Here is a 25,152-nt window from a genome sequence, read left to right on the forward strand (position 1 = left end):
TTTAAACGGTGCTTGCCTCGCTCAATATCGCAATACAGCGGGTATGAAGAAACCTACTAGGGGTTAAGGTGCACTGCCACAAGGACAAAACTTTTTTAATTAAACTCAAACTCAAATCTTTATTGCATTCCTTATATAAATATTTTACACGTTATAATTTATTACAATAAGGACCTTGGTTAGGCACAGCAATGTTGTGGGAGGGCTCCACCATAGTTAATACATTTCTATTCTTACAAGATACATTATTTATTTGCATTAACTTCACATCGCGAAAAGGAGAATGTACTTAACATTATCAATAAACTTAACTTTTATAAAAGAAATTAAAGTCTATCGGTCAGATACTCTGTAACAGTGTAAACACTTCAAATAAATGTGTGTAAATTTAATTTTATATTTATTAATTATTATTCATATTACTATGTGTTCGAATAAAATAACATACATATTTCTCATATTTTTTTATATTAAAAAGGAAGTGTTTGTTGACGATCCACAAATATATAGAACATTGGGCAGGGAAGTCCGCCTAATTTTTAACAAGTTTATTAATCTGACTTTGCTTATGACATAAATAAATAACCAACTCTCAATTGTGTACTTAAAGACTCGATTTTATTCTGCCATATAGCAAACCTTCCGAAACCATAATTTTTGAACAGAGAAAGCGATCTTTTACTGACAGCTCTTTGAGTTGAGGATTAGTTATTCTATTTCTTAATTTTGTATTTGTAAGCATTATATATAAAGATCTATATTCAATATAGTTAGTTATATATAGTTATAGTTATATATTCAATTGTTAATGTTATTAAATTCAATTTCATTTATTAGATTGTTTTCCAAAAATATTAATTAATCGTGTCATAAAAAACATTATCTACCTATCAATAATTTTTAAAAATGTCATAGAATTTTAATATAAATCGTTCTTTCGTTCAATAGTGAACGCTTTAAACACTCTTCTGCTGCCAACAACCACTTCGCGGAACTTGTTGAAGGAATTTCGAACCGAGGCAGATTCCTCTCTTATGTTTATCATGTATAATCTTAATAAAAAACTTATTTGTCTTTAAAGGTTCAGAACACCTGTGTGAGTCTTCTGTTATCATGGGTATTAATTAGCGGCTGTACGACTTAACATCTGGTTGGCCAAACATTTGGATAAACAGGCCTGTTTGCCGCTCGTTCTTGAAAACTTAACACCACGCGAAAATATTTTTTGAAACAAATTCTTTTTCAGACACATCTGGTGCCACCTATTCGAATATCTTGTAACACCTTATTATTTCGAACGCCATCTATTGGCAAATAGTGAAACTAAAAGTTTATATTGACGCAACTAGGGGGAACTACTTCAGATTGAAAATTAACAATTTCCCGTAAATTATAGGTGGATCAGTTGTATACCAACAGATTTCTTTTGTTTATGCTTATTGTTAGTTACGAACTTTGAACAATCGTGTCGTCTAAGTGTAAAATCTGCCGTACTTATATCCTAACAAATATTTGCGAGTTAAATGCAATTCGGTAAAAGACCTCAGAATAACAAAACAATAATAAATAAACAAATATAATAATAAATAAACACCATTAATACTAAACTTTGAGACAGAAAAAAACCTTAAAAGATAAATATCATCACCAAACGCGATTTGGTAATAACAATGCGTCATTCCTTGTCCTAAAGTTAGGGAAACAAAGAAACGCTTCTTACACAAAAGCTTTTCTTCTTCACTTATTTTCTATGAATTTTGTGTTCTTTAACTAAATCCCGCTAGTAATGTCGTCTGCATTATTTTTCCATTAGTTTTTTACTTATTAGATTAACTATGTTAAGTGGTTCAAGGTCAAACAAACATAGATAGATATTATAGGAAATGTTGACAGGTATTTGAAGAATTTAGTTGAAAATATTTAGGTAACCTTTTATTACTTATATTATAATATATTAGAATGCTAATAGTGAGTTATAGATTATAACCAGATTCTGACCTATGCAAGGATCACCTACAGTGTTGAGAAATGTTTACTTGTTAATGTCATTAAAACTTTAATCCGCGCGGCTAGGCATAGGCTTTCTCAAGTATTACGTAAGCAGATTAACTGCAATTTATTCCCCTCCCCCCCTCAAAATGTTATATATATATTTATCAGAACAACAAATTTGTTTTAATGTAGCTGGCGACGATTACAAATAAAAATAAAACTCTTAGCACGTTCTTTTTACAGTCTACTGCTCAAATTTTCGCACGGTTTTTGAAAGCGGGACTATTTTCCGTCCCACATATCGACTGGTCACATTAGGCATGGCAGATTTAAGGATGGGAAACTGCTGTAGTGTAGAGTGTCTGTACGATGCTCCTCTCTTCACAATTAAAAAGCACATGTTCGCTAGATGGCGTTGGTTGTTAGGGATCAATAAAAAAGTTTTATAAAATAATTTAAATATTTATTAATACTTTAACGATTAAAGCCTAATTTTAATACGTACATTAATATAAAATTATGGTAAGTCATTAGTTTCCACTACCAGCTCAGTGGTAAAGGTCTACTTTCTAATCTATTTAATTAAAAAAAACTAAATATATATATTTTTAATTAAAACTAAGGCTGTTTAATGCTTACCACTGAGCTGGGAGGCATATAATAAATATTGGACGTTACATGGAGCTTTCAAAGCATTTTACATAATGTTAAACTTTAAAATTGTTTTCTAAAGGCCGATTCATACTAAAATTAAAAATAAGATAATCGGCCTTTGGAAAGTATGACATAATATGTAGTCTATTAATAAAATTCTTTTAATTACGTACCTTGTAGACATAGATCACATTCGGGGCTTTTTTGTAAATATTTATTTAGCAAAATAATAATGGGATCGAATTTTATATTTTTTTGAAATTTTTGAATATTTTTTTTACGAATTATTATATACATATATATTCTTATAATTATTTTTAAAATAACATATCAATTATGAATTACAACCGATTCTCATAAGTCTGTTCGGTATTTTTATAGGAATTTAACAGCCTTTGATAGAAGAATCTACAAATCTTTTGTATCAAGACTATTTGGATAGCCACCATGTTTCCTTGAATTTTGAATGTCAAATTCTTTCTCTTTTTACTTTTCTAATCTTTCTGCATCTGATGGACATATTTCGCAGGAATTAAAGAAACGGTTATTCTAAAAACCATTCAAGTGTCTTGATTGGCAGTTTTTAAGTACGATAGAAATACTACACAAGTATCACAATGTAACCTACATCGCGCGTTATCATCAAAACGTGCTCGTTTTAATAAAAAAATACATGATTAACATTGATTATAATTTCAAATTCTTTAATTTGACTTATAATTGAATTGTACGAATATCATTCACTTTAAAGACTTCATTTAAAACGTATACTAATTAGAATGTGTGCAACGATTTTTTTTTAATTTTAAAATTAAACTTATTTAGGAGTTACTGGACTGATTTAGAAATTCTTTTCACCATTATAGGCTATTGATTTCTAAATTAAAAAAAAATGCGTTGTAAAGGCGGCATTGGCTGCTTTTACACAATCATGATTAAGAGAAAATCATTATGTTTTATATTTATTTGGTATTTACGTAATAATTAATTTATATAATAATACTGCTGCGATTCACAGTGGACCTATATAATAGATAAGCCGTGAGCACTATAGCAAGTCCGATCGACATATTCACTTAAAGATTAAGTTCACTATAGGACGTTAAACACTGCCTCATTCTCTTACATTTGTTAAACTTCGCAATTATCTTACATTTATTTAACTGCCCCATTCTCTTACATTTATTAAACTGCCCCATTCTCTTACATTTGTTAAACTTCCCCATTCTCTTACATTTATTAAGTAGTTAGGGCATAATTATTTAAATATACAATTAGGGATAGTTTAATAGACCACTCTCGGTAGACATATTTGTTGTTGTCATGGTTTCATACGATTGGTTACGACGATGAATTTCACTTGGTTTCAATACAAAATTCGACGATTTTCCGACTTAGTAATTAGTAGTAGGTACAGTAATTTATTATGTTTATGTTTTAGAAGAGTTCTATATTATATATTAATATAATTAAGGCACTTCATCACAGTGAATTTGATAAAATACCGTTAACTATTACATAATTATTTTTATGTTGTCTTTTATAGATCACATTTTAACCTACATAAAACATTTTGCATCAAACTGTTTTTTCGGCTAGCTCCGAACGAAATAAATATTTATGGAATTGGCAAAATTAATGCCACGTAAACAGAACATGACAGAACAGTAAATAAATCGACGCAACAATAAGATTTCCAATCATAATAGGAAACCCAATCTTCAAATACTCCATGAACGTGAATCTGTAGCCATGTTGTTCGGCGACTCCTGCGCACACGACATTTGCACTGGCGCCAATAAGGGTTCCGTTACCTAAAAACGTTTTCACACATAATAAACTCAAAATATAAGAGAGACAAGTTTAAGAAGTCTATCTGTCAAATAATCACAGAATAATATTGTCTTTGGGTAACAAGAGGGAGGCTCACCTGATGCAAAGTGTAACTGCCTATGGAGACTGACAACGCCGAGGCGTTAGTGCAAAGTGTTTAGATTTGTGATTGATGATATTATTGCGTAAAAATATAGAAAAATATTTAACTAAAACTTATATGAGAAATTTTTAGTTGACTATTTGTTCACAGCCACCTAAACATTGTATGATACTCACCACCCAAACAAGCGCCAAAGCTCAAAGCCCACGCTAGTGGCTGGAGTGGTAATGCCAAGCCAGTGGGATCAGACAAGGCTGCCGTTACTCGTACCATCATTGTACTCAGTGGTATGTTGTCCACGAATGCTGACGCCAGGCCAGACACCTGCAATTTACATCACATTATTTACATCTGGCCAGTCTAAGGAAAAACCTATCATTCACAAAGCAAAATTGATTTGGCAATAAATAAAAAAAACTCTTAGTAAAAGATACCTTATATATTGACAATAATTTATATTTTTAATACCATTTGACCAGGTAGACATTTCTATTAAATGACAAAATCAATAGTCAATAATTATGGACAAAAAAATAAATATATATAATATATAATAATAAAATCTCTTTATCATACCCATAAGATCAGCATAATGGCCACAGCAAGTCTTGATTCTTCACCAACTTGCAAAATGAGGTTTTCTGTCAGTCTGCCAATCCATGCTATGAGCCCTAGTTTGGACAGTACCTAAAGAGATCAGATTGTCTTATGGCATTAAATGTTTAATCACGAACTTTATGGAGTTTCAAACTAAATTATTTATTTGAAAAATATCACAGTTGTTTTATAGAACAGGCTCCAAAGGGGTAGTAGGCCAGAAGTTAAGTGATACCTCCGGACTCTCTTAATGCTAAATGCGTCGCCGACCTTATAAGACTTGGAACGCTCTTTCCTGAAGGATGGATCATAAGTCAAATTGTGTCGAATACAAAACATCGTATTCTGCTTCAACGTCCCGTGATGAAACTCAGCTGCAGGTATTCATTCGAGCAACTCATCTGGACACTCTCCGTAAATGCGGTAGAAGATGCAGACACCCCACATCTCTCCGCAACGCCAAGAGATCATGCCATTGCTCGTCTATAATTCGAACCACACTTCATTGAATACGGTCACCTACCAGGACTTGGTACTGGAAAGTTCTTGCTTAGCGGTGAGAACAGTGTTCCATGTGGGGCTACATTTGTACTCGATACAGTTGCATGCGATGGCCCGGTATAACGTGAAGTAACAAATAATATAAATTATGTATTTTATACCAGGATTCAGGTATTCATTATAACATACGGTGTTTAACTAAATGTATTTAGTAATGCTTGATGACCTACTACCTAAATGGAAAGAGACATCAGGTCATATTTTAACCAGTAGTTACAGAATCATAACTAGTCAAATTTCGTGATTGTGACACTGACCGATCAGCAAAACTCCAAGGCACTTCTAGAAGATATAGAAGCTTAAAATTTAGAATACAATTGGTGTTTAATGTTTCAAGAAAGCCTAAAGTCAAGGTATTTATTTAATACATAAAAGATTTTTATTATTGGTATGCTTAGTATAGGATTCTTATAGGTTGTCTAATTACGTAATTAATTAAGACAGAAGGCCCCTTAATTAAGGAGTGAACAAATTTACCGACTTGGACATGGATCTTTATTTTAATGGTTAAAGAACTGCGTTGCGAGACTTAGTTTTTGCAAGTTATGTTTTGATGGCATATACTTCTTTTTATATAACATATGTCAATTATTATAAATAAAGGCTTAATATTATTATATAGTATAACATTAACAAACCTCCATTAAAACAAATAAAGCACCAAAAAAGAGTAGAGTCGACCACTCAACTCGTGCCAAAATCGGCTCCAAGTCTTCCCTCTCCGCTAGTAAGAGTAAGAGAATTGCGCCTAATAATGCTGTCCAACCTAGAGAGAGATTTTCTGCAACAAAAATATAATTGCGTACATTTAAATTTAAATTTGTTTTAATATTCTATTTATCAATTATTATTATTATTACAAAATAAATGGGTAGGTGATCGTTTTAATTTAAAATTAAATTTTAATTTTAATTTTAGTCTCAGTTACTAAAATTTCTTACAGGCAATGTAATCTAATAATAATAGCACAAGTGTTTTGCAATTATCAACAACAACGGTGCCTTTTTAGATCGGCACCTCACTAGATTAGTTAAAACAATTACACGTAATTATGTTATTGATGTCTAAATATGTAAAAATATTTCTACGTAATACAGAAACACTTTCGTGTTATAAAGAGTGAAGTACTGTACTTCTCCAGTACTGTATGGATCTTTTGACGTTATAAAGGATTTACACTGTACTAAAAGAATAAATACTTACGGAGCTGTGGTATCGCGTGAAGGAAGAAGACCACCACGACGAAGGTGACGCAAATGGAGGCTTTTATAAGCAGAGCCTTGTCTCGTATACAGTACTGAAATATATCCACAAAGGTTTATGTAATACTAGCAGGCTCGGCCAAGCGTTGCTGTGGCTAAGGTTTTTGTTATATTACATAGTAGTAAACTATTCAAGGGAAACGGTAGGAGAACTTATGTGAAAAGTAGATAGCTGTCTGTGTCTGTGAAACGTTGCTACTTTTAACACAACACCATCTGTTAGAATTGTATCAAATAATAAACAAATAATTTACAATAAAATTACATTCCGACTATAATTAAAGATCTAAGCTATCCTATCTCTTAAGTTGGACCAGACTGCTCACGGAGTGCCAATTTAATTTAAAATCGGTTAAGTACTTTAGGAGTTCATCGCGGTCAAACAAGCATATAACACTTTATAATACAAACAGAAAACAATATTTATTTCAAATAAAGTGTCAGGTGTTTTGAGCTGCATGTCCCGGTAAGCATGCGATTGAGCTGATTCTCATTGAGAATAAGTGATGCCAGCACAATGCTGGAAGGATCGCAACTGCGTTGCCGACTTTTTGAAAATCGGTATGCTCTACGTACGGGTAAAGATTTCATGATTTTAATTCTCTAATAGAATACGGGATATGTAAGGCAAAGGATAAAGGAGCATCATATAGCGCCTTTGTTGTCTTAAATGAATTTCTATTAACATCCAAAGCCGTAAATACCTGGATAATAAATTATTTATTTTTTTATTTCAGAAATACACACATTATCTTTACATCCTATGCTAATACGACAATATCGAAAACAATTAATTAAATATAATAAAGTACATAAAAATTAAACACATAATATACACAATATCGATACTGTGAATTCACTCTGCGAACATACAAATATGTCGATAGTGTCGGAGACAGCATTCAATAGGCGCAACGTCCTGGATAACGGGGATCTGTGCAATAGACTGGTTCTTGCCTTTGGAAAATAACCTAGCCTTCGCCGTCGCACATATCCAATAGGTACTAAGAAGCCCACTATTATGATTATTTAGTAATTTCTTTGTAAAAGTCCGTTGGATATAATAAAAACTTACATACCTTTTCCTTCATCTGCGCAAGAGTGGAACAGAAAAGCGGGTCATTCTTGTTCGTACCACTTCCGCTCTCTTTTTTCAACAACAGAACATTTAGTCTCTGTACCTGAAACATATCGATCATAAGATATATTTTATACACAAAGGACGTATAAACTTATTACGTATTCATCGCTTTACTTATATTAATTTATACAAGTAATGAAGTTAAGAATACATTATTACTACATACTTACATTCTTACTTATCATCATTATTTATACCTGATTTAAGAGTAAGAGAGAGAGAGAGAGACAATTCCTTATTAATAATTTTATTTAATAGGAGGCATACGGGCAGGAAGCTCACAAAGAAATACTTACTATAATAAATAATCACGTCAACCATAATTTATTGCAAAATTTTGTACATAACTTCTAATACATTTTGTATTATGAATTTCTGAAATACAAATTCCAAATATATATATTTGGAATTTGTATTTCAGATTTTTTTATGTTTCGAAAATTACTGTGTTTCATAATAATTTCCTAGTATTTTTTTCCTAAAACCTATCAATTGAGCTCTTAAGTGAAGAATTAATTTCTTTTTATAATGTATCACGGGGCATGGCACAAAATAGGCTGGGACACACTAGAAGTAATATAGAAATATCTCGACCTTTTTTTCCAGAGCCCGCTTGACAATGTCCTCGTCTCTGGAGTAGGGACTGAGAGACGCCGACGCACGCTTCCATACGGCCAGCTCTTGGCGAAGTTCTGGAATATTGAAATATCTGAAGACCTGGTCGACAAAGACCCATATACATCCGGAAACCGAAAAAAATAAAATTAACCTCAACTAACTTGAAATAGAAACACAAAAACAAACATTTATATTTACGATAATTGTCATGTGTGCTAGATAAGATAACTTATAACATTTAATTACTGGAGAATTTCTAGGCAATTAAATATCGATATTCAATCAAGTCGCTAAAGTTGCGTCAGACAAGTTAGTGAAGAAGAGAGAAAGAAGTTAGAAACGTTTAACGAGTTTCTTAAACGTTCCTACGCAACAAGACTAACCCAATCTAACCTAACCTAACCATTTACAATAAAACAAAACAGAATTTAAGCTCTCAGTTCTTAACAATCACACCGAAATAACAATAACAAATGAAATAATCAATCATGATCAATCAATCATTAATATCAAAACGCTAGCGACTTGATTGAATATCGATCTTTAATTAACTGCCTGATTAAACTAATTTATTGCGACATATATAGCATTATATATGTCCTGCTTTACCCGACCTTGAATTCTGCTAATTCGTTCAATAGGTCAAGGACGCACGAATCTCTCGTTCGACAATTTTGTACCAAATATTTGCTTGTTCCTTTTTAACAAGTTCTAGTTAAAAAAGTTTTTATTAATATTATTTTATTATGTTTAAGTAGGGCAACATATATGTATATAAAGAAGCACAAAACTATGTGTTTATATTGTAATCATATTTATGTATCTGTTTTATAATCATTTGTCAATATAATAGGCAAGTAGGTGATCAACCACCTACGCCTGACACACGCCATCGACTTTTTGGCCTAAAGCAAGCCGGTTTCCTCACTATGTTTTTCACAGTTCAAGCGAAAGTTAAACCGAACCTTAGACATAAGGTTCATATTATAATTTCAATCTGAAATATTTAATGCAATTAGATGCGGATACTGTTGACTTACCCACAATATCTCTTGGTACAGCATGTCTTAATGAATTAATATCTCTAAATATAAATCGGAGTTGAAAGTACGTCTGTACGCTCACGAACAATATTCCAAGGCCCATGTGAAGTGTGAAGTTTGTGAAGTTGATATTCTGAAAGAGATTTAAAGTAATGATGAAACAATATTATGGATAGGTCTGCGTGTGTCTACGAAATAATTTAATAGGGAATCTTCTATTTACATGTGAAAAGGAAGAGACTGGCTGCCCACAATACAGGGAATCCTACTAGGGCCAGTGCACTTTACATTATTTAAATATTCCTGTATATTGTGTCTATTAAAGTTTTTCCTTTTTTTTTCATTTTTTCTTTTCAACAAAAATCCAGTAGAGCTACAGCGTTTCTGAGACTTTCTGTATTTGTCATCATCTGTCTAATAGGCAACCAGGTAATCAGCCTCTGCGCCACTTTTCAATAAATGCTTATTGAATTGTTATAATTGTCTCACCGCATTTAATATTGATGGATGACTGGCGATGATGACATTGGGCGGGTCCCCCACGGGAGTGGCAGCCCCACCCACGTTACTGAAGATCACCATTGACATGAGGACGGGAACTGGGTTCAGCTGCATCACTTCGCATAATCTGAAAGATAATAGTCAGATGGTGTTAAATCAAATCAAATCAAGTCAAAAAATCATTTATTCATATAGGGGAAATTGCAGCCTGCGTTTGTTTCGAGTATTGACATTGCGCGTATGTTCTATTCTAGTATATAATAAATTAATTTAGATAAATAATCTCTAAATGAATATATTACCGTATTGTTACCGGTGTCATCAACAGCACAGTTGTGACGTTGTCCAGGAATGTGGAGAAGAAAGCGGTAAAGAAGCAGAGGCAGTTAATCAGGGGCCAGGTCCTTCCTCCGGTGACCTGGAAATCAGGGATATCTGTACATCCTAAATTTAAAAGAAAGCTTTGTAATTCGAAGCTGAAGTTTCCCCCCGAGTCAGGTTTAACTTCTAAGTAGGACCATAAAAGCTCCACTATCTTTGAACCTACTGTACCAGTTAAGGTCGTAATCCAATAAAGCAAATATGTTTGTATATATAAATATACAATCTATTAATACAGGCAAGCTTTGACATGTTGAAGGCCAAACTGAAGCGTGCAAATACGATTGCGGGCCGCGTTTAGCGCGATAGATATAAGACATGAATAATACGACAATATTATTAATAATAAGAAATAGAAGTTTTGAAAATTAAAATGTATCTTTACGAAAGTTAAATAAACCGAAATGATTGAGACACTTGAGCTTGAATTTGGAAAGCTAATTCATCGATATTTGGATACATACATAACCTCACTTTTCTTGCCTTAGAAATTCAACCGTAGTGCCATGTAACGGATATTTAATACTTATAAATTATGTGTATTTCTGACTATTTGAAGCCTTTGTTTATATATATGTATAATATATATATAGCCTTAGTGAATACAAAAAACTTTGAATATTAGGGTAATCAGTAGTAATCTTAGCATATAATTTACCTCAAAAGCAACAACTGCAAGGTAATCAAACAGCCCCGTCTCCGCAAGTATAGCAACTAAAATCATCATGCTGAAGAGCAGCAGCAGTGTCTCCGAGTCCAGCCAGGAGACCAGCTCCTGGAGTGTCGGTCTGGTGCCATTGATGGCCAGAACTGCAATGCCTAAGGATGACGATAGCAGCGCGGCGATTGTTCGATTGACTATCTGTTTGAAGAAGAGCATTTTAGATGTAACTGGTTTATTATTTATATAAGAATCTAGTTATTATATAGATACAGTACAATGTCATTTTTTATATCATAATAAACGTAACGAAAATCTAAATAAATTGATAGATAGTTCTTACCTCAAAAATAATTAAAACATAAAGCGTCAACAAGAGAAGAGCCGCATATATAATTCCATCTTCCGCTGACAAAGGATCCAGCTGGTATGTGAGAGTGAGAGGCACCGTCTTATTGCTGTTCGTTGACATACGGAGCGTAACTGTTCCTTAAAAATAATTTGGTGTCAAATTTGAATGTATTTGTGAAACGGTCAATAGGAAGGTTCCTTTCGAATACAATTTTATTCATGGCCTGCTAACCCAGTAAACGTTGTTTTGCAATATAATTTATTTTTGGGGGCAAAAAAGGATCAGGGGTTTGTTAAACTCCTTGACCCGGAGGTCTCTAGTTCGATTTTAAGCAAAATAATACTTAATTCATTTGAAAGGTCGCAGGCAGATCAGCTATCTATCGAATTATTTAATAAAACACGTAAGAAGTGAAACTTTTTTATGACCTTATTTTTGAAACGATCTACTATATGCGACTTGACAGAAATTGGTTAAATAAAATTAAATAAGATAAAATTTAACAAAAGGTAAAGACATGAATATTTATAATACAATTATTTCACTTTACCTTATTACTACTAAGATTATTACAGAATTTCATTAATTAGAATTATTACTATCATTGTTATCGTTATTATATATTTTCGTTACTAATGGCTTATGGTAACTCAAATATGAAATATATTGTTTAAGATGGCACGTAACGGAAATTTTAGTTAAGAGGTTTAAGAAGTTTCACTTTAAAAATCATAGGGTTTGGGGTGACATAACACAACGAACGGTCCTACACAATTGAGTATATATTGAATTAAAATAATACTTAATAATTGTACTTAATACCATTTCGAAAATCTTCATCTTCTGTGCTGTTCTCTTTCCTATTACGTCCCATATTTTCGAGAATGAGTATTTTGGATTCGGATGCACTTGGAGAAAAGTCTATGACGTCATCTGGTTGCAGCTTTATTTTCCACTTTGAGGATTCCTAAAATAAAAGTTGTTTTAAACAGGTGCAAACCAACACTCAATGCCAGAAACCTCTTGAGTGCGTCGCGGTTTTTATTGTGTAGTAACTTCAATAAAATAATAAAAAAAAATTGCGTTTAAGAAGTTTTATCTTTTCTCTCTTCTCTTTAAATTTTCTAAAAACTTTACAGTACCAAATTTTTCACAATTTGGCATTTTAGGGATTTACATGCTACATAGGACTATATAAGTCTTGTGATAACAGGTCACCGACCTTCCAATACCGACAAAAAATATACAAAGGATGACTATATACTATGACAAAACTAAAGTAACCAACAAAATAACAGTAAAGCATTAGTTTTGCAAATTTTCTGTTGCATCGAAATCAAGGCTGTTATAGAAACTTAGGCAAAGCTATTTTACATTTTTATTTTACCGCAAATACTTACATAAAGAATAAATACGTTTCTTGTATAAGGAAGTAGAAAAAGTTACGCAATTGTTGTGAGCGAAAAAGATTTGCTTTGCAAATTGTGTTTTAATTTGTTAGTGTCATGGGGTCAAAACGTTAGTTTTAATCAAGAATTAAAGATAAAAGTTTCTCTCATTGTGACGAGATCTCATTGTAAAAAGTGCAAAGTGTAAGTGCCCTCAATAGGAAAGACCAGCGCCAATTATTTAATCGTATTCTAAATAATTATCTATGACCTAAACTTACAGTTTTAAACCCGTATAGCTGGCAAGCAAAATATCTATATGATTTGCTCACGTTGAAGCCTTTTTAATAGCGATAATGAAACGATAAACAATGTTAATTGGTCCGGACTTATTAGTATAATTACGAAAAACGAGCAAATCATATACTTATTTGATGGCCAGCTCCCCAGTTAGTATTTCAAAACGTCACCAAAGCCAAAGATAGACACAGCAAGCCTGATAAATTTTAACTACGTTTTATTTACACATTGAAAGCTTAAACAATGGAAACAAATTGTCTAAGATCCGGCTGCAAGATTAGTGTGCTCATCGGGTATTTGATAAAAACTAAAAAAACATGTATATTTATAATTAGGAGAATAGCTACCAAGTTGCCTTGCCTTTGAAATAACCGATGAGCGCAATAATCCTGCAGGCCGATCTCGTACTAAAAGTAATAGCCGGAATCCACAAATTATTATGGCGAATTTTGAATAAGTAAATATGAAAATATGTACAAATGTATTATTATTTTTTTGAAAAAAAAACATTTTCAAATCCGGATACGAGAGCTAAGGATGGCATCCGAGTGAGTGGCCCTTAGTAGGACCCGTTCCACTTGGATCCAAGAAAAGACCACTTAATGTGTTAAACCTGTCATTGAAATACTTAGAGTGTCAATAATTGCATTCCCAACAAGTGTCATAAAAAGCTGAATGCGAAACAAATTAGCAATTTAAAGACTAACAATGAGTAATTAACTTTGTAACTATGATGTATATCAAGGATGTTTAAATTTAACTAGTACAATAGGGAACTTAAATTAAACTATTTTTTAAGTTGTTAATCTTAAAATCTTAATATATAAAACAAAGTCGTGTCAGTTACACCACCAACTCAAGATCGGCTGGATGGATTCTTCTCCGATCTGAATAGCAGAATAAGTAATAAAATATCGGGTAAGTTATCGAATAATATAAATTAATTTTACGAATGCAAACAATATGTGGTGCCATCTGTTGACAAAACTACGCATCATTTTACATAGCATTCATGTCAGTTCAAGATTTTCCGATCTCGAGGTAAAAGAGGAGATGCAGAACCAGGAGTCTTGATCGAAGACATGTGTTACCTCATCAAAAAATGTTGTATATGAGAAAGTGCTTTAACATGCAGTATCGCAATATTGACGCTAGAAAGAGGCCTATTGTGTAAAACTGCCATTCTTCTTTCGCAATGGCAAACTATAAAACATTTCTGTATTTGCAAAAAAAATATTAATCGAATCCTAAATTAAGTTTTACTAAAGTTATAGTATATATATATTAAGCAGCAGTACAAAGGTATTGATTGGTGTATTCGTATAAAGAGACCAAAACGTATTTAGAATAAGAGTGAATTGTTCTCTCAAAAGTCGGCAAGGCACGTAATTATTAAACAGCTATCATGTCTGCCGTAGGTACGTTGCCACCCTATCAGATGAAAACATGGTTTCTTGAAAACGTAACTGATTTACCAATTACATATTATATTCAAATAAATTATAACTACAAGCTGGGCAGTAATAAAAAGATAACAATCAAGATCAGTCGGTAGTAAAGAATACAAATTATTTTACCCGTACGAAGGACGAATAACAAACAATACGGTAATAAAATATTAAATGACACCAACGTTGTAACATTAAGAACATACATATATACATTATATGCTTATTTATCCGAATAATGAGACATTTTAAGTATTTATTTACTTCGCAATTCTACAGCCAACATAAATTATATATAACAAAAACAATGAAACGGTGGGTAGTACAAATTTTTTCGAAAGTCTTACTAGAAATATTACAATATACAAATATATTATTTGCCGGTGTAGTATATATATCAATAAAATTATTAATTGGATTGGATTCATTACAAGGATATATATATGTTGGCGGCAGAGTGCATCTTTTTATTTAAACAAGTAGATTAATAATAGCCTTGTGTGCCAAAAACATGCGTGATTCGATTTGTGATCGGTGATATCGAATCAATTTTATTGCTACATTGAATTGTTATTATGTTTACTCATATATTATCTAAAAATAAGTAAATGATGACCTTCCAGTAACACACGCTATCAGATTTCTGAGGCTTCTCCATTTAGGCTTTTATACGGCATCTGATAACAATTATTGCTTAAGCGTACGTGAACGTCTTTGACAATTGGGAAACATAGGAATAAACACTTTGAAAAAGATGTAAATATTTACTGAAACATATGTCTGCGACAGCATGGGATCAACAATTAATGATAAACAATCGTTATTCTCCTCTTCAAATGTTTGATATTTATATGAGCAATTTCCGTTAAACATCCCTTGGTAAGACAAGTATAATATTGCTCTTATGATATACACCTTAAAGATAGTTGTCTTAGTATGGGGAGGACTAAGAGGGAAGGAGAAGAATTTGAAATGGTAGAAAAAATTTAAGCGGCAGTAGGAAGCGAATGGAGAAAGATATACTCTGTCCATGGCTTTATCTGAAGGACTCTTATCCGTGAAGGAGTTTCTATCAGTGGTATTTAAGATATTAGGATAAAAAGTATTTAACAAATTCAACATGTATATACTTTTGTAAAGCCTTTAATTGAACGGCCTTTTATTATTATTCTTGCTTTTACGAAAGTGAAAGAAATTCGACAAACAAAAGAAACAAATTAATTAAAGAAATATGTTTTTTACTTATATGTAAACTAAATTTGTTTTGTATATATGGTTAGAGTTATTATAGTCCATATATAAATAACTCCTACAAGTCTCCGTTAGTGAAATAAGAATTCAGATTTTTTTTTTTTTTTTTTATAGAACAGGGGGCAAACGGGCAGGAGGCTCACCTGATGTTAAGTGATACCGCCGCCCATGGACACCCTCAATGCCAGAGGGCTCGCGAGTGCGTTGCCGGCCTTTTAAGATTATTTTAGTTATAGCAAAGAAGGCGCACAAATATTCAATATGCCACCCAGTTTTAAAGAAATAAAACCTTTTTACAAATTTAAAAATCCTTAAGTACATAAAATTAACAATATACCTATAAAATAGCAATAATAAAAATACACAAATATATAAATTTATCTTTCGTAAAAGTTCAACGTAAATTACAGTAATAAATATGTATTTATAAAAACATCAAAAAGGCCTTTCTTGTATTTATTTATATCTGAGAAGGCGAGTCTAAGAAATTGTTACGATTCAATTTTCACATAATGTATGTTGTAACATTAATGCGAGTTACCTGCACTTTTGTAAATAGCATTGTACATATTGTTAGAAACTAATATTTTTATTGTAAATATATTAATATTTTTTAATAATTTCATAATCCCTACTAATATAATATAATAATTAATACTACTAATATATATTAATTTTCTCGCTAATTGATATAATTATATGAAATAAATTATCTTTGAACCGAACTCCTTTATATGAAAGTAAGAAAAAAATATATAAAATAAAACTTAACTACTTAGGATAGGCAATGTACTTATATTTTTTTACAAATATAGTATATATTTAAAACAATTGAGTTGGAATAATATACAGTTAATTACCCTAGTTTATCTAAACGGTGTCAAATGATCTGTTTTTTCCGTAGCCAGTCGAGCGTTACCTACTATTAACTTTGTATTTAAGTATTTAATGGTTAAATCGTGACGTTTTGAAATACGCTTATATTTTTAAGTAGTAGTTTTTTTTAAGTAGTAGTTATTAATAAATTCTTTAGTATTATTTGTTGCTTTTTTCTTAATTTTGCAGTTTTTTAATTTTATTCTTTTGTTTTTCTTTTAAATGTCACTTTGTCTTTTAATGCTTGTTTTCTGTTTTTTATATGTAATTTGTTAATCGGTGTAATCTGTTTTGGATTTGTGTATTGTATTAATATTTTGTATAATAATATGTATTAAGTAAGCTGTTAGATTACTTATAATTAAATAAATAAATAAATACCTCTTTTTAATTTATTCTTAATTGTATGAATGTCGTACGTACTATATTACTCTTAGGAACTAAGAATTAAAATTATTTAATAAAATATTCCTTTGTAATACACACAAAAGAATTTTTTTAAAAAATTTACATTTACATTAATTAAAAATCGTGAAAACATCTTTTTTTTAAAGAAATCCAAGTTAGCCATATCATGAATATGAAACTAAATGGAAAGTGGTCATGAAAGCTACGTAGACGTCGCGATTACAAGTTTGACGTCCATCGAAGAAGTACTGCAGTTAGAACAAGCTGACACATAAGGCCCGTGCTCTGACACAGAGTTCTTTTTTATTTACGTCATGTCAATTACATAGTACATTGTCTGCCATTTATGGGAGTAATAAACGTGTAATTATTTTTGTGAAAGCTTTTTGTCAAGAGAAGAAGCAAGCAAAGGCAAAATTTGGTGTTCATGGGTCGTAGTATCAATTGGCCGCCTGTCTTATAAAACAACTCACCTGCACATCGCCATCTTCGTAACTCCTGCGCAACCATATTGTTAATTGTTTGGAGGTGTTGTGACCTCCAAAAGGACCCGTTAAAGTGATTAGCGTACTGAAGGCATCTTTTGAAGTATTTAGTACGTATTCTGAAATAAATATTGGGGAATTGAATAACCAGAACCCAAAAAGGGGGATCTCAATGACATGCCCAGGGATTTATAAAAAGAACCTCCTTTTAAGAAGGCTCGCGAGTGCGTTGTAGACTTTTTTAATCATTTGTACATAATATGTATCTTAAGAAGTTTTGGTTTTAATATACTTCGAATACGTTTATGGTATGATGGTAGTCCCAGGCTTATCTTGAAAATATAGAATTGCGACATATTCAAGTATTCATTCGTCCAATACAAACCTTTGACTTCTCCACCACTGACAGCTGTGTGAAGTAGAACATCAGTTTTCTCTCTGTTAAGTAGCAACGCTACTGTGAGCATCACCCAGCCGGCTACTAATAATGTTAGCTTAGCGAACCTCAGCCATTTTTCAATCTGAAATAACACGTAAGTTGAACAAGTAGAACTCATAGTAGAACAATTTGTAATCTAACATTAGAAGACAATGCCTGCGTCTACTCTCTGTGGCTATACTCTCAGGTCGTAACTCCGACGACTAAATCACCATGCTTTTATAAAAGAAATCCTGTCGAAAAGTAAAAAACAGTGGTGTATTCGTGTATTCTTAACCAATGATTATAAAAATAAAGTTATGATGAAATTAACCGTGAATTCTATATATTATTTATTATCTTATAAAATATTTTACCTGTTTCTTGCGTGACGATACTTTTTCCTTTTTTGCGGATTTCCTGAAAAAAATATATGATGTCAGATTTTTTTATTATGTAACTGATAGGAAATGGGTAGGAGGCTCACTAGATGTTATTTGCTACCGCCACCCATGGACGCTCACATTGCCAGAAGGCTCAAAAGTGCGTTGCCAGGTGACATGTATAAATTCGTACGAAGTGACGTAATTCTGTTCTTTATAGATTGTAACAGAATTAAGAAGGAAAACTTACCTATTCTCTTTGGCTTCATTTTTCTCAACGGCTATGACAGTTTCCGATTTTTTAATGACTAAATTCCCGTTTTCCTCAGGCGATACAATCCCAGGCGATAAAGGCTCACCTGAAGATGAAAGACCTGTTCAATCTGCGCTAAAATTAAATATTTAGTGGGAAAATTTGTTGCTTCTTTAGGAGCCAACGACAAAATAAACTCCTGTTGTCTTAGTGATTTTTTTTTCTTTTTTTGAACCATACCATTTTATTTTTATTTGGACAAACACGTAATACAAATTTACATACATACAAAATAAAAAAAGTGGTGCCTATAATATATGGACTCAACCAGAAATTTATCGCCTTCAAATTATTTTTAATTTATATTAATAAATTAATTTAATGAACGATTTTGGATACGGCTAAATATATTAGGTATATATATATATATATATATATATATGCAAGCATGTAACTAAAACTTACCATATCTTTGTTCGTATAGCTGTTTAAACGGCGCAAGTGCTGGATCGTATTTAATGGAATCTGGTAGATCCTGCCACACCTCCAAGCTGCCTGGTGTCAGGTCACTAGATGACACCATAGAGTACAGACTTAACACACTCTTATTTTCTTTTAGACTTTTTAAAAACGACATTTTTCACATTGTTTTTGCACTGGTTTTTATCAAAAAATACTGTGGATTGAAATGATTCACTTGTACAATTTATGGAACAATTTGTTATAGAAACCAATCGTTATTCCTACGAGCTGTAGATTTTATTCGCAATTTGCAGTTGTGGAACCCGGATGTTAGACAAAGAACTAACAAAATGCCTAACATATGATGTTATATACATAAAATTCTTTGAGCTGACCGCTTGTAAACACCTAGGTTATTTCCGCATAGCTTATCATCTAAAAGCCGCTGTATGTGTGTCCAGTGAAAACGTTTCGTGTTCCGTATAATATATTAATGTCAAAATGAAAATACGAATGAAAATAGTCTTGTTGTTTTGTTGGTAAGGAAATTTATTAAAAACATTCGTTAGAAATTGTTTTAATAATAATAACTTAAGTTAGAAATCATAAAACCATTTCTATAAAATCCTAAATGCACCTGAGACAGTAAACCTGCCACTATCAACGATCAAATGACTAGAGAATGACTAAAAGTTACCTAAAAATACGAAGCATCATAAAATGACTTGGAAAATACAGTAACTACAATACAAAAAAGTATTATTACTAACTAGTTACCCCCACGGCTCTACTTCTAAAGAAGAACAAAAAAAAAATTGAAACTAGTAGTTATGTTTATCGAGCTTAAAAAATAATATGTCAGTCTGTTCATGTCGTGTCTGTACAAAATATTCTTAATTGGCGTCCAATCTATGAAAATTTCTATTACGTACATATAGTTTGCCTTCATCACGTGACGATACAAAGAACTCTCTGTATGTTTGTATCAATTTATTCGCGCAAATTCAAGATGGCGTCGGAAAGTTACAATGACGTAACCGCCTTGAACCGGATCGAGGCGGTTGCAGCCAGTTATAACCGATTCGAGGTCAACAAACCGATAGAAAGTGTTTATTGCAACGTTCGAGTGAAATTTTATTTAAAAATGTATTTTGCATTTTTGATATGAAACTATTTCTTTTTACTGTATGCCAGTTTATATATAATTTCAGTTCGAGTATTTTTTTCGGTATTTCGAATAAAGGTAGGATTTGTATTTCGTTTATAATCCAAATGACACCAGACTATTCATAATTTTATTATAAATACAAGATCGTGATTGCGAAATTAACACAATTATAGATATATTGCTATAATAAGATCGTGCCTCTGTGGACAAATTCACAAATTGGTCAATATTTATTATATAATTGGTAAAGTACAAGAAGTGCATAAATAATTAACAAAAATACATAAGATTATATGTACCTAACACTGGAAATAAACTACACTAAAATGTAAAATAATTATAGAACTGTTAATACAAATTTTAAGTAGCTTTTCACGAGACAGAAGAGATATAGGTACTCAAAAAGAAGGTTGTTAAATAAATTTAAGGACTGAACTCGTCTGATATCAAGGTAAGGAATTCCAGCAGGATACTTTGCACAAGAAGGAGTCATAAAATGCAGTTTTGCCAGTAAGAGTTTCAAGAATTACATTGTCAAGGTAACGCAAACCAAAGTTTTGTATATGAAATCCCGCTAAAATAAAAAAAGCAATGATTTAAATGTTTTTTACAAATTGGCATTTCCGCTAACCAAGATGGCGTATGAAATGACAAAAGGACAATCAATTTATAACACGTAGCAATGGTCTGGAGTTTAAAACTGGCTTATTTTAAATTAATACCTATAGATTATAGATTTTCCATTTTCAACCCCCTAATGATATGATATAGGATGTTAGTAGGTTATCTAATTACGTAATAAGACAAAAGTTTCCTAAAAGCAGTGAATAAATTGATTGACTTATATAATTCTTCTGTAAGTGTGTACTGTGTATGTCACTGAACTTCTCTCAAACGACTGGACCGATTTTGACGAAATTTTTTGTATGTGTTCAAGGGGATCTGGGAATGGTTTAGATTCACAATTTTGTCCGCTGGACAATGTTTTTTTAATTAATTTTTAATTTATTAGTAGTTGTTGATTTGTTTTACATTGGATTCGACAGACAGCGCTACCATCGCAGTGTCAAATTTAAAATAATATTCGAATTTTAATTTTAGTCTTTCCCGACAGTTAGCGCTGCGATCAAATTAAAAAAAAATGTTTGTTATCATTGTGTTATTGTAGACCATGTGCTGGATCGTTAGATATTATCATAACATTTGAATAATAATTTTTATCAAAATGGTCCAGAATGTTATAGCTTATTAAAAAAGTTTGAAATTTTCAAATTAAAGACGTGTAGACAGGACAACGTCTGTCGGGTCCGCTAGTGTATATGTATAAAGTACCAAATAGCTATGCAACGTACATAAATTATTCGAAAGATAAAAGTTCCATAAGATACTTCGCGTTTCATAACGAATAGCGCTATCTGACAGTCGTGAAACGCAAAAATACTGTTTATCCTACCAATAAGTAATAAATAGGTTATTTGGAACTTATCCGCACATTGTGAAACAGAACCTTATTATTACATGGATTTCACAACTTTATACTGTAGAAAAATTGCATCTCAAAACGTTCTTTAACAAGTTACGTTTATGATAACATATAATATTTCGCTTGACAACTTAATGGATTAAAATATTTCTATTGATTGACGCACCGGTTATATCCAGATAAATAGTTTATCAATGATAAGGTAATGACATATTGATATCAATGAAAGTATTATATAAAATATAGCCTTCCTGATATATAATCTAAGTACTTAAACAAAGGAATTTTATTATTTAATAAATATTCATAGATAGTAACGATTATTAATTGTCGTAACTAAACCAGGGAAAAATTTAGAACTATGTATTAATTTTTTTTTGTTTTTGTATTAAAACGAAATGCAGAAATACAAAATTAAACAGTGGTATTATAACCCTTCTTCTTGGGTTCAGATTTCTGTATGTGTTTCGTGATCAAATACGCAAGGCAAACAGGTGATCGGCCTTCTGTGGTCGAAGGTATGTTCTGTCTTTCCTACGATTCTTTCCAACGTTCTTCGTTCGTCCTTTCCGCTCGACCGACTGTTTAATATGCACTAAAGCTCCAACCTACAACCTTAAAGATAATAGTCACAAACTCAAGCCGTTGTACCAATACTGCTCAGACCATAGACTACTTATAGAGAATATACTCTATATTAAGCATTTATTGTTGGAATTGATTTATTATTTTTACATTATATTTTAATGTTAGTCTGCTTTTCTTTTACTTAGTTTTATGTAACAGATGTGTATGGGTTCAGCGTGTGACTCAGATCTGAGGTCGTTGGTTCGATCCCCGACTATGCACCAATGGATTTATTTATTTATTCAGAAGATTCACAACACTAGACAAAAATAGATGAATATATATATATATAAAACATTGTGGGTCAATTATAAATCTTCACAAATTTCTTTTTTTATATATATAACAAGATGTTTACCTTCTTTCTTCTTTAACACTTTAAACAAAAAAAAAATTCCTGCCTATGTGCGCATTTAACATTCCCTTGAACGTTTATAGAAAACATCGTGATGAAACCGACTTGCCGTAGACCAAAGAAAACGTGTGTCAGGCACAAGAGGCTGATCACATACTTGCCTATTAGATTGACAACCGATGTGCATAAAAAAATACTTTTTAAATTTTACTTTTGTCATTTTCACTGACTTTCTATTTACTATCAAAACGTTACAGTCAATATAAGAACATTTAATTAAATTTTAAGTTAAACATAGACTTTTTAATTTGAGATTAAATTTGATTGATTGATTGAACACCTGTTGCTAATTATGTGATCATTAGTTCCAAGTAATAATTACATAACTTTTTATGTCTATTCCTTTGTTTACTATTGTTTATCTACGTCACCGGTCATAAATGTTATAATTAAGAATTAATCTGTCTGGCTATTGGCTCAGAGGTTAGATCGAACAAAAGTGGTGAGTTTTAATCCCGGCTGAACACAAATATTTATTTTTAAGTGGGGGCATAATTCGTAAGCAAACTGGTGTCTATTAACTAAAAAAATAACAGTCAAAAATGTCTGGTAAGACTGTTTGTTTACCTTCTCCAATCCACGGCCAAGACAATATAGGGTTGTGACTGCTTCCTTTATTGTAATTGTTTTTACTTATAATCAGAGACTGATCTAGAATTCTGACCGCTCTAGGCTAGTTATCGAGATGCGCCCCCCTATTTTTTTTAAGTTAATAAAAGTTTTTACTCTTTTAAGTGCTGAAAAAGGCCTTTGCAGCTACAGTTGATAACACTCATCTATTGTGGTCTCTTTACCTTCTTTAATTTTCTTTCGAATTTGGATACTAATCCTCCATCTCCTTGTAGATGCAGTTCAGAGTTTATTTAGTGTTTTTTCTTGGTCTAGTTGAAATATGCAGGGGAAGATGCACAGCGTCTTGCGAAGACGCGATTTCAGCGCGCCCCCCTAGAACGTCGCGCTCTATGCTGCAGCCTAATAAAAGTAAATAATAAAAATAAAAGTATAAAAAAAGCCCCCCTGCTTATAATACAGAATTTTCATAAAAGTTGATGTGTTCATAAAATTACATAATAAAATGTAATAAAAATTCCTTGTTCAAATTAATTTCACATGTTTACGATGTTTCAAGAATTATAGCCGTTATACAAAGTAGTTCATAATAGATAAGATACTAAGATTACAGATCAATAAATCATTATCTAATGTGTCGATTACCTGGATATAACTGGTGCGTCAATTAATAATTCTGATAAAAGACCAGAGACAGAGGGCTCGCGAGTAAATATTTCAGTGAACACAAAAGACTAAAACAAATTATGCATTACAATTCCTTAATTATGTAGTAATTAGAACTTGTCCATATCATCAAGAAAAGGATTTCTTATGGATCTTTAATATCGACTTCTGCATACCATAATCATGAGCAACAACGAAAACCTAGCTAACCTACGATCCGAGAATGAAGTTGGGTGGGCTAATGACTAAATATAATAATTTAGTCATTAAATTGTATTTTTAAGTTCAGTTTTTAAGTTCGAACGCAGTACGCAACTTTCCATACTATTTGCATAGTATTGCTTTCCATACTATATGTGGTCATACGATTTGGGGTCACGATCCAGCATATACCTAGAGGGAACGTTTCTTAAGTTTTACGAATCAAAATATACAACTTTTCCATTACGATAACGATAAACGATAACTATTTTATTTCACGTAATATTTATGTTATTCACAAAACACGTGTGTTCTGGTTACCAGCAAAATTTGTTTATGTACATTTTCTAATAGCTTGTTTGTATTTATAATTACAATAATAGCGTAAGCATTTATTTCATTAGTCCAGTAAAGGCCGGCTTTGCAATAAATTATTTCTGTGACAATTCAAATTCCTTTGTTTATCAAAGTCTTTAAACAGTTTTTGTTTGTGTCGGATTTACAATAAAACTCTGATGAAAAATGACTTAGTCAGCAACTTCATCTCGCCGTATTGTTTTAGAAACCTTTCTAGGTTCATTATTTGCTATTATTCTACTTTCCTACATAATTATGTGTTTACATTGTACATTCGCGGATGATTTCTTCAAT

The 25,152-nt window shown here is 31.9% G+C and overlaps 1 protein-coding gene across 8 annotated transcripts in view; it reads right to left on the reverse strand.

Annotated features, from left to right (window-relative positions):
• Positions 1–2,448: 2,448 nt before the first annotated feature.
• The window catches only part of LOC110998210 (P protein), a 28,362-nt gene continuing 5,658 nt past the window's right edge, over positions 2,449–25,152 (reverse strand). For 3 of the 8 annotated variants that reach the window (XM_045631338.1, XM_045631339.1, XM_045631337.1), the window contains exons 2-19: positions 19,375–19,585; positions 18,907–19,015; positions 18,651–18,693; positions 18,241–18,376; positions 17,844–17,974; positions 12,522–12,666; positions 11,691–11,836; positions 11,345–11,548; positions 10,608–10,723; positions 10,294–10,432; positions 9,802–9,937; positions 8,738–8,835; positions 8,082–8,183; positions 6,944–7,037; positions 6,379–6,521; positions 5,159–5,269; positions 4,759–4,906; positions 2,449–4,460 (exon numbers count right to left, since the gene is read on the reverse strand). In XM_045631338.1, the coding sequence (XP_045487294.1) occupies positions 4,282–4,460; positions 4,759–4,906; positions 5,159–5,269; positions 6,379–6,521; positions 6,944–7,037; positions 8,082–8,183; positions 8,738–8,835; positions 9,802–9,937; positions 10,294–10,432; positions 10,608–10,723; positions 11,345–11,548; positions 11,691–11,836; positions 12,522–12,666; positions 17,844–17,974; positions 18,241–18,376; positions 18,651–18,693; positions 18,907–19,015; positions 19,375–19,546 (2,352 nt within the window). In that variant the 5' untranslated portion in view covers positions 19,547–19,585 and the 3' untranslated portion in view covers positions 2,449–4,281. Of the gene's footprint in view, positions 4,461–4,758; positions 4,907–5,158; positions 5,270–6,378; positions 6,522–6,943; positions 7,038–8,081; positions 8,184–8,737; positions 8,836–9,801; positions 9,938–10,293; positions 10,433–10,607; positions 10,724–11,344; positions 11,549–11,690; positions 11,837–12,521; positions 12,667–17,843; positions 17,975–18,240; positions 18,377–18,650; positions 18,694–18,906; positions 19,016–19,374; positions 19,660–25,152 lie in introns of all 8 variants that reach the window. The other 5 variants (XM_045631335.1, XM_045631336.1, XM_045631333.1 and 2 more) reach the window with 4 other exon arrangements.

Source organism: Pieris rapae, chromosome 15 (genome assembly GCF_905147795.1).
Source record: "Pieris rapae chromosome 15, ilPieRapa1.1, whole genome shotgun sequence".
In the NCBI taxonomy this organism is placed as follows: domain Eukaryota; kingdom Metazoa; phylum Arthropoda; class Insecta; order Lepidoptera; family Pieridae; genus Pieris; species Pieris rapae.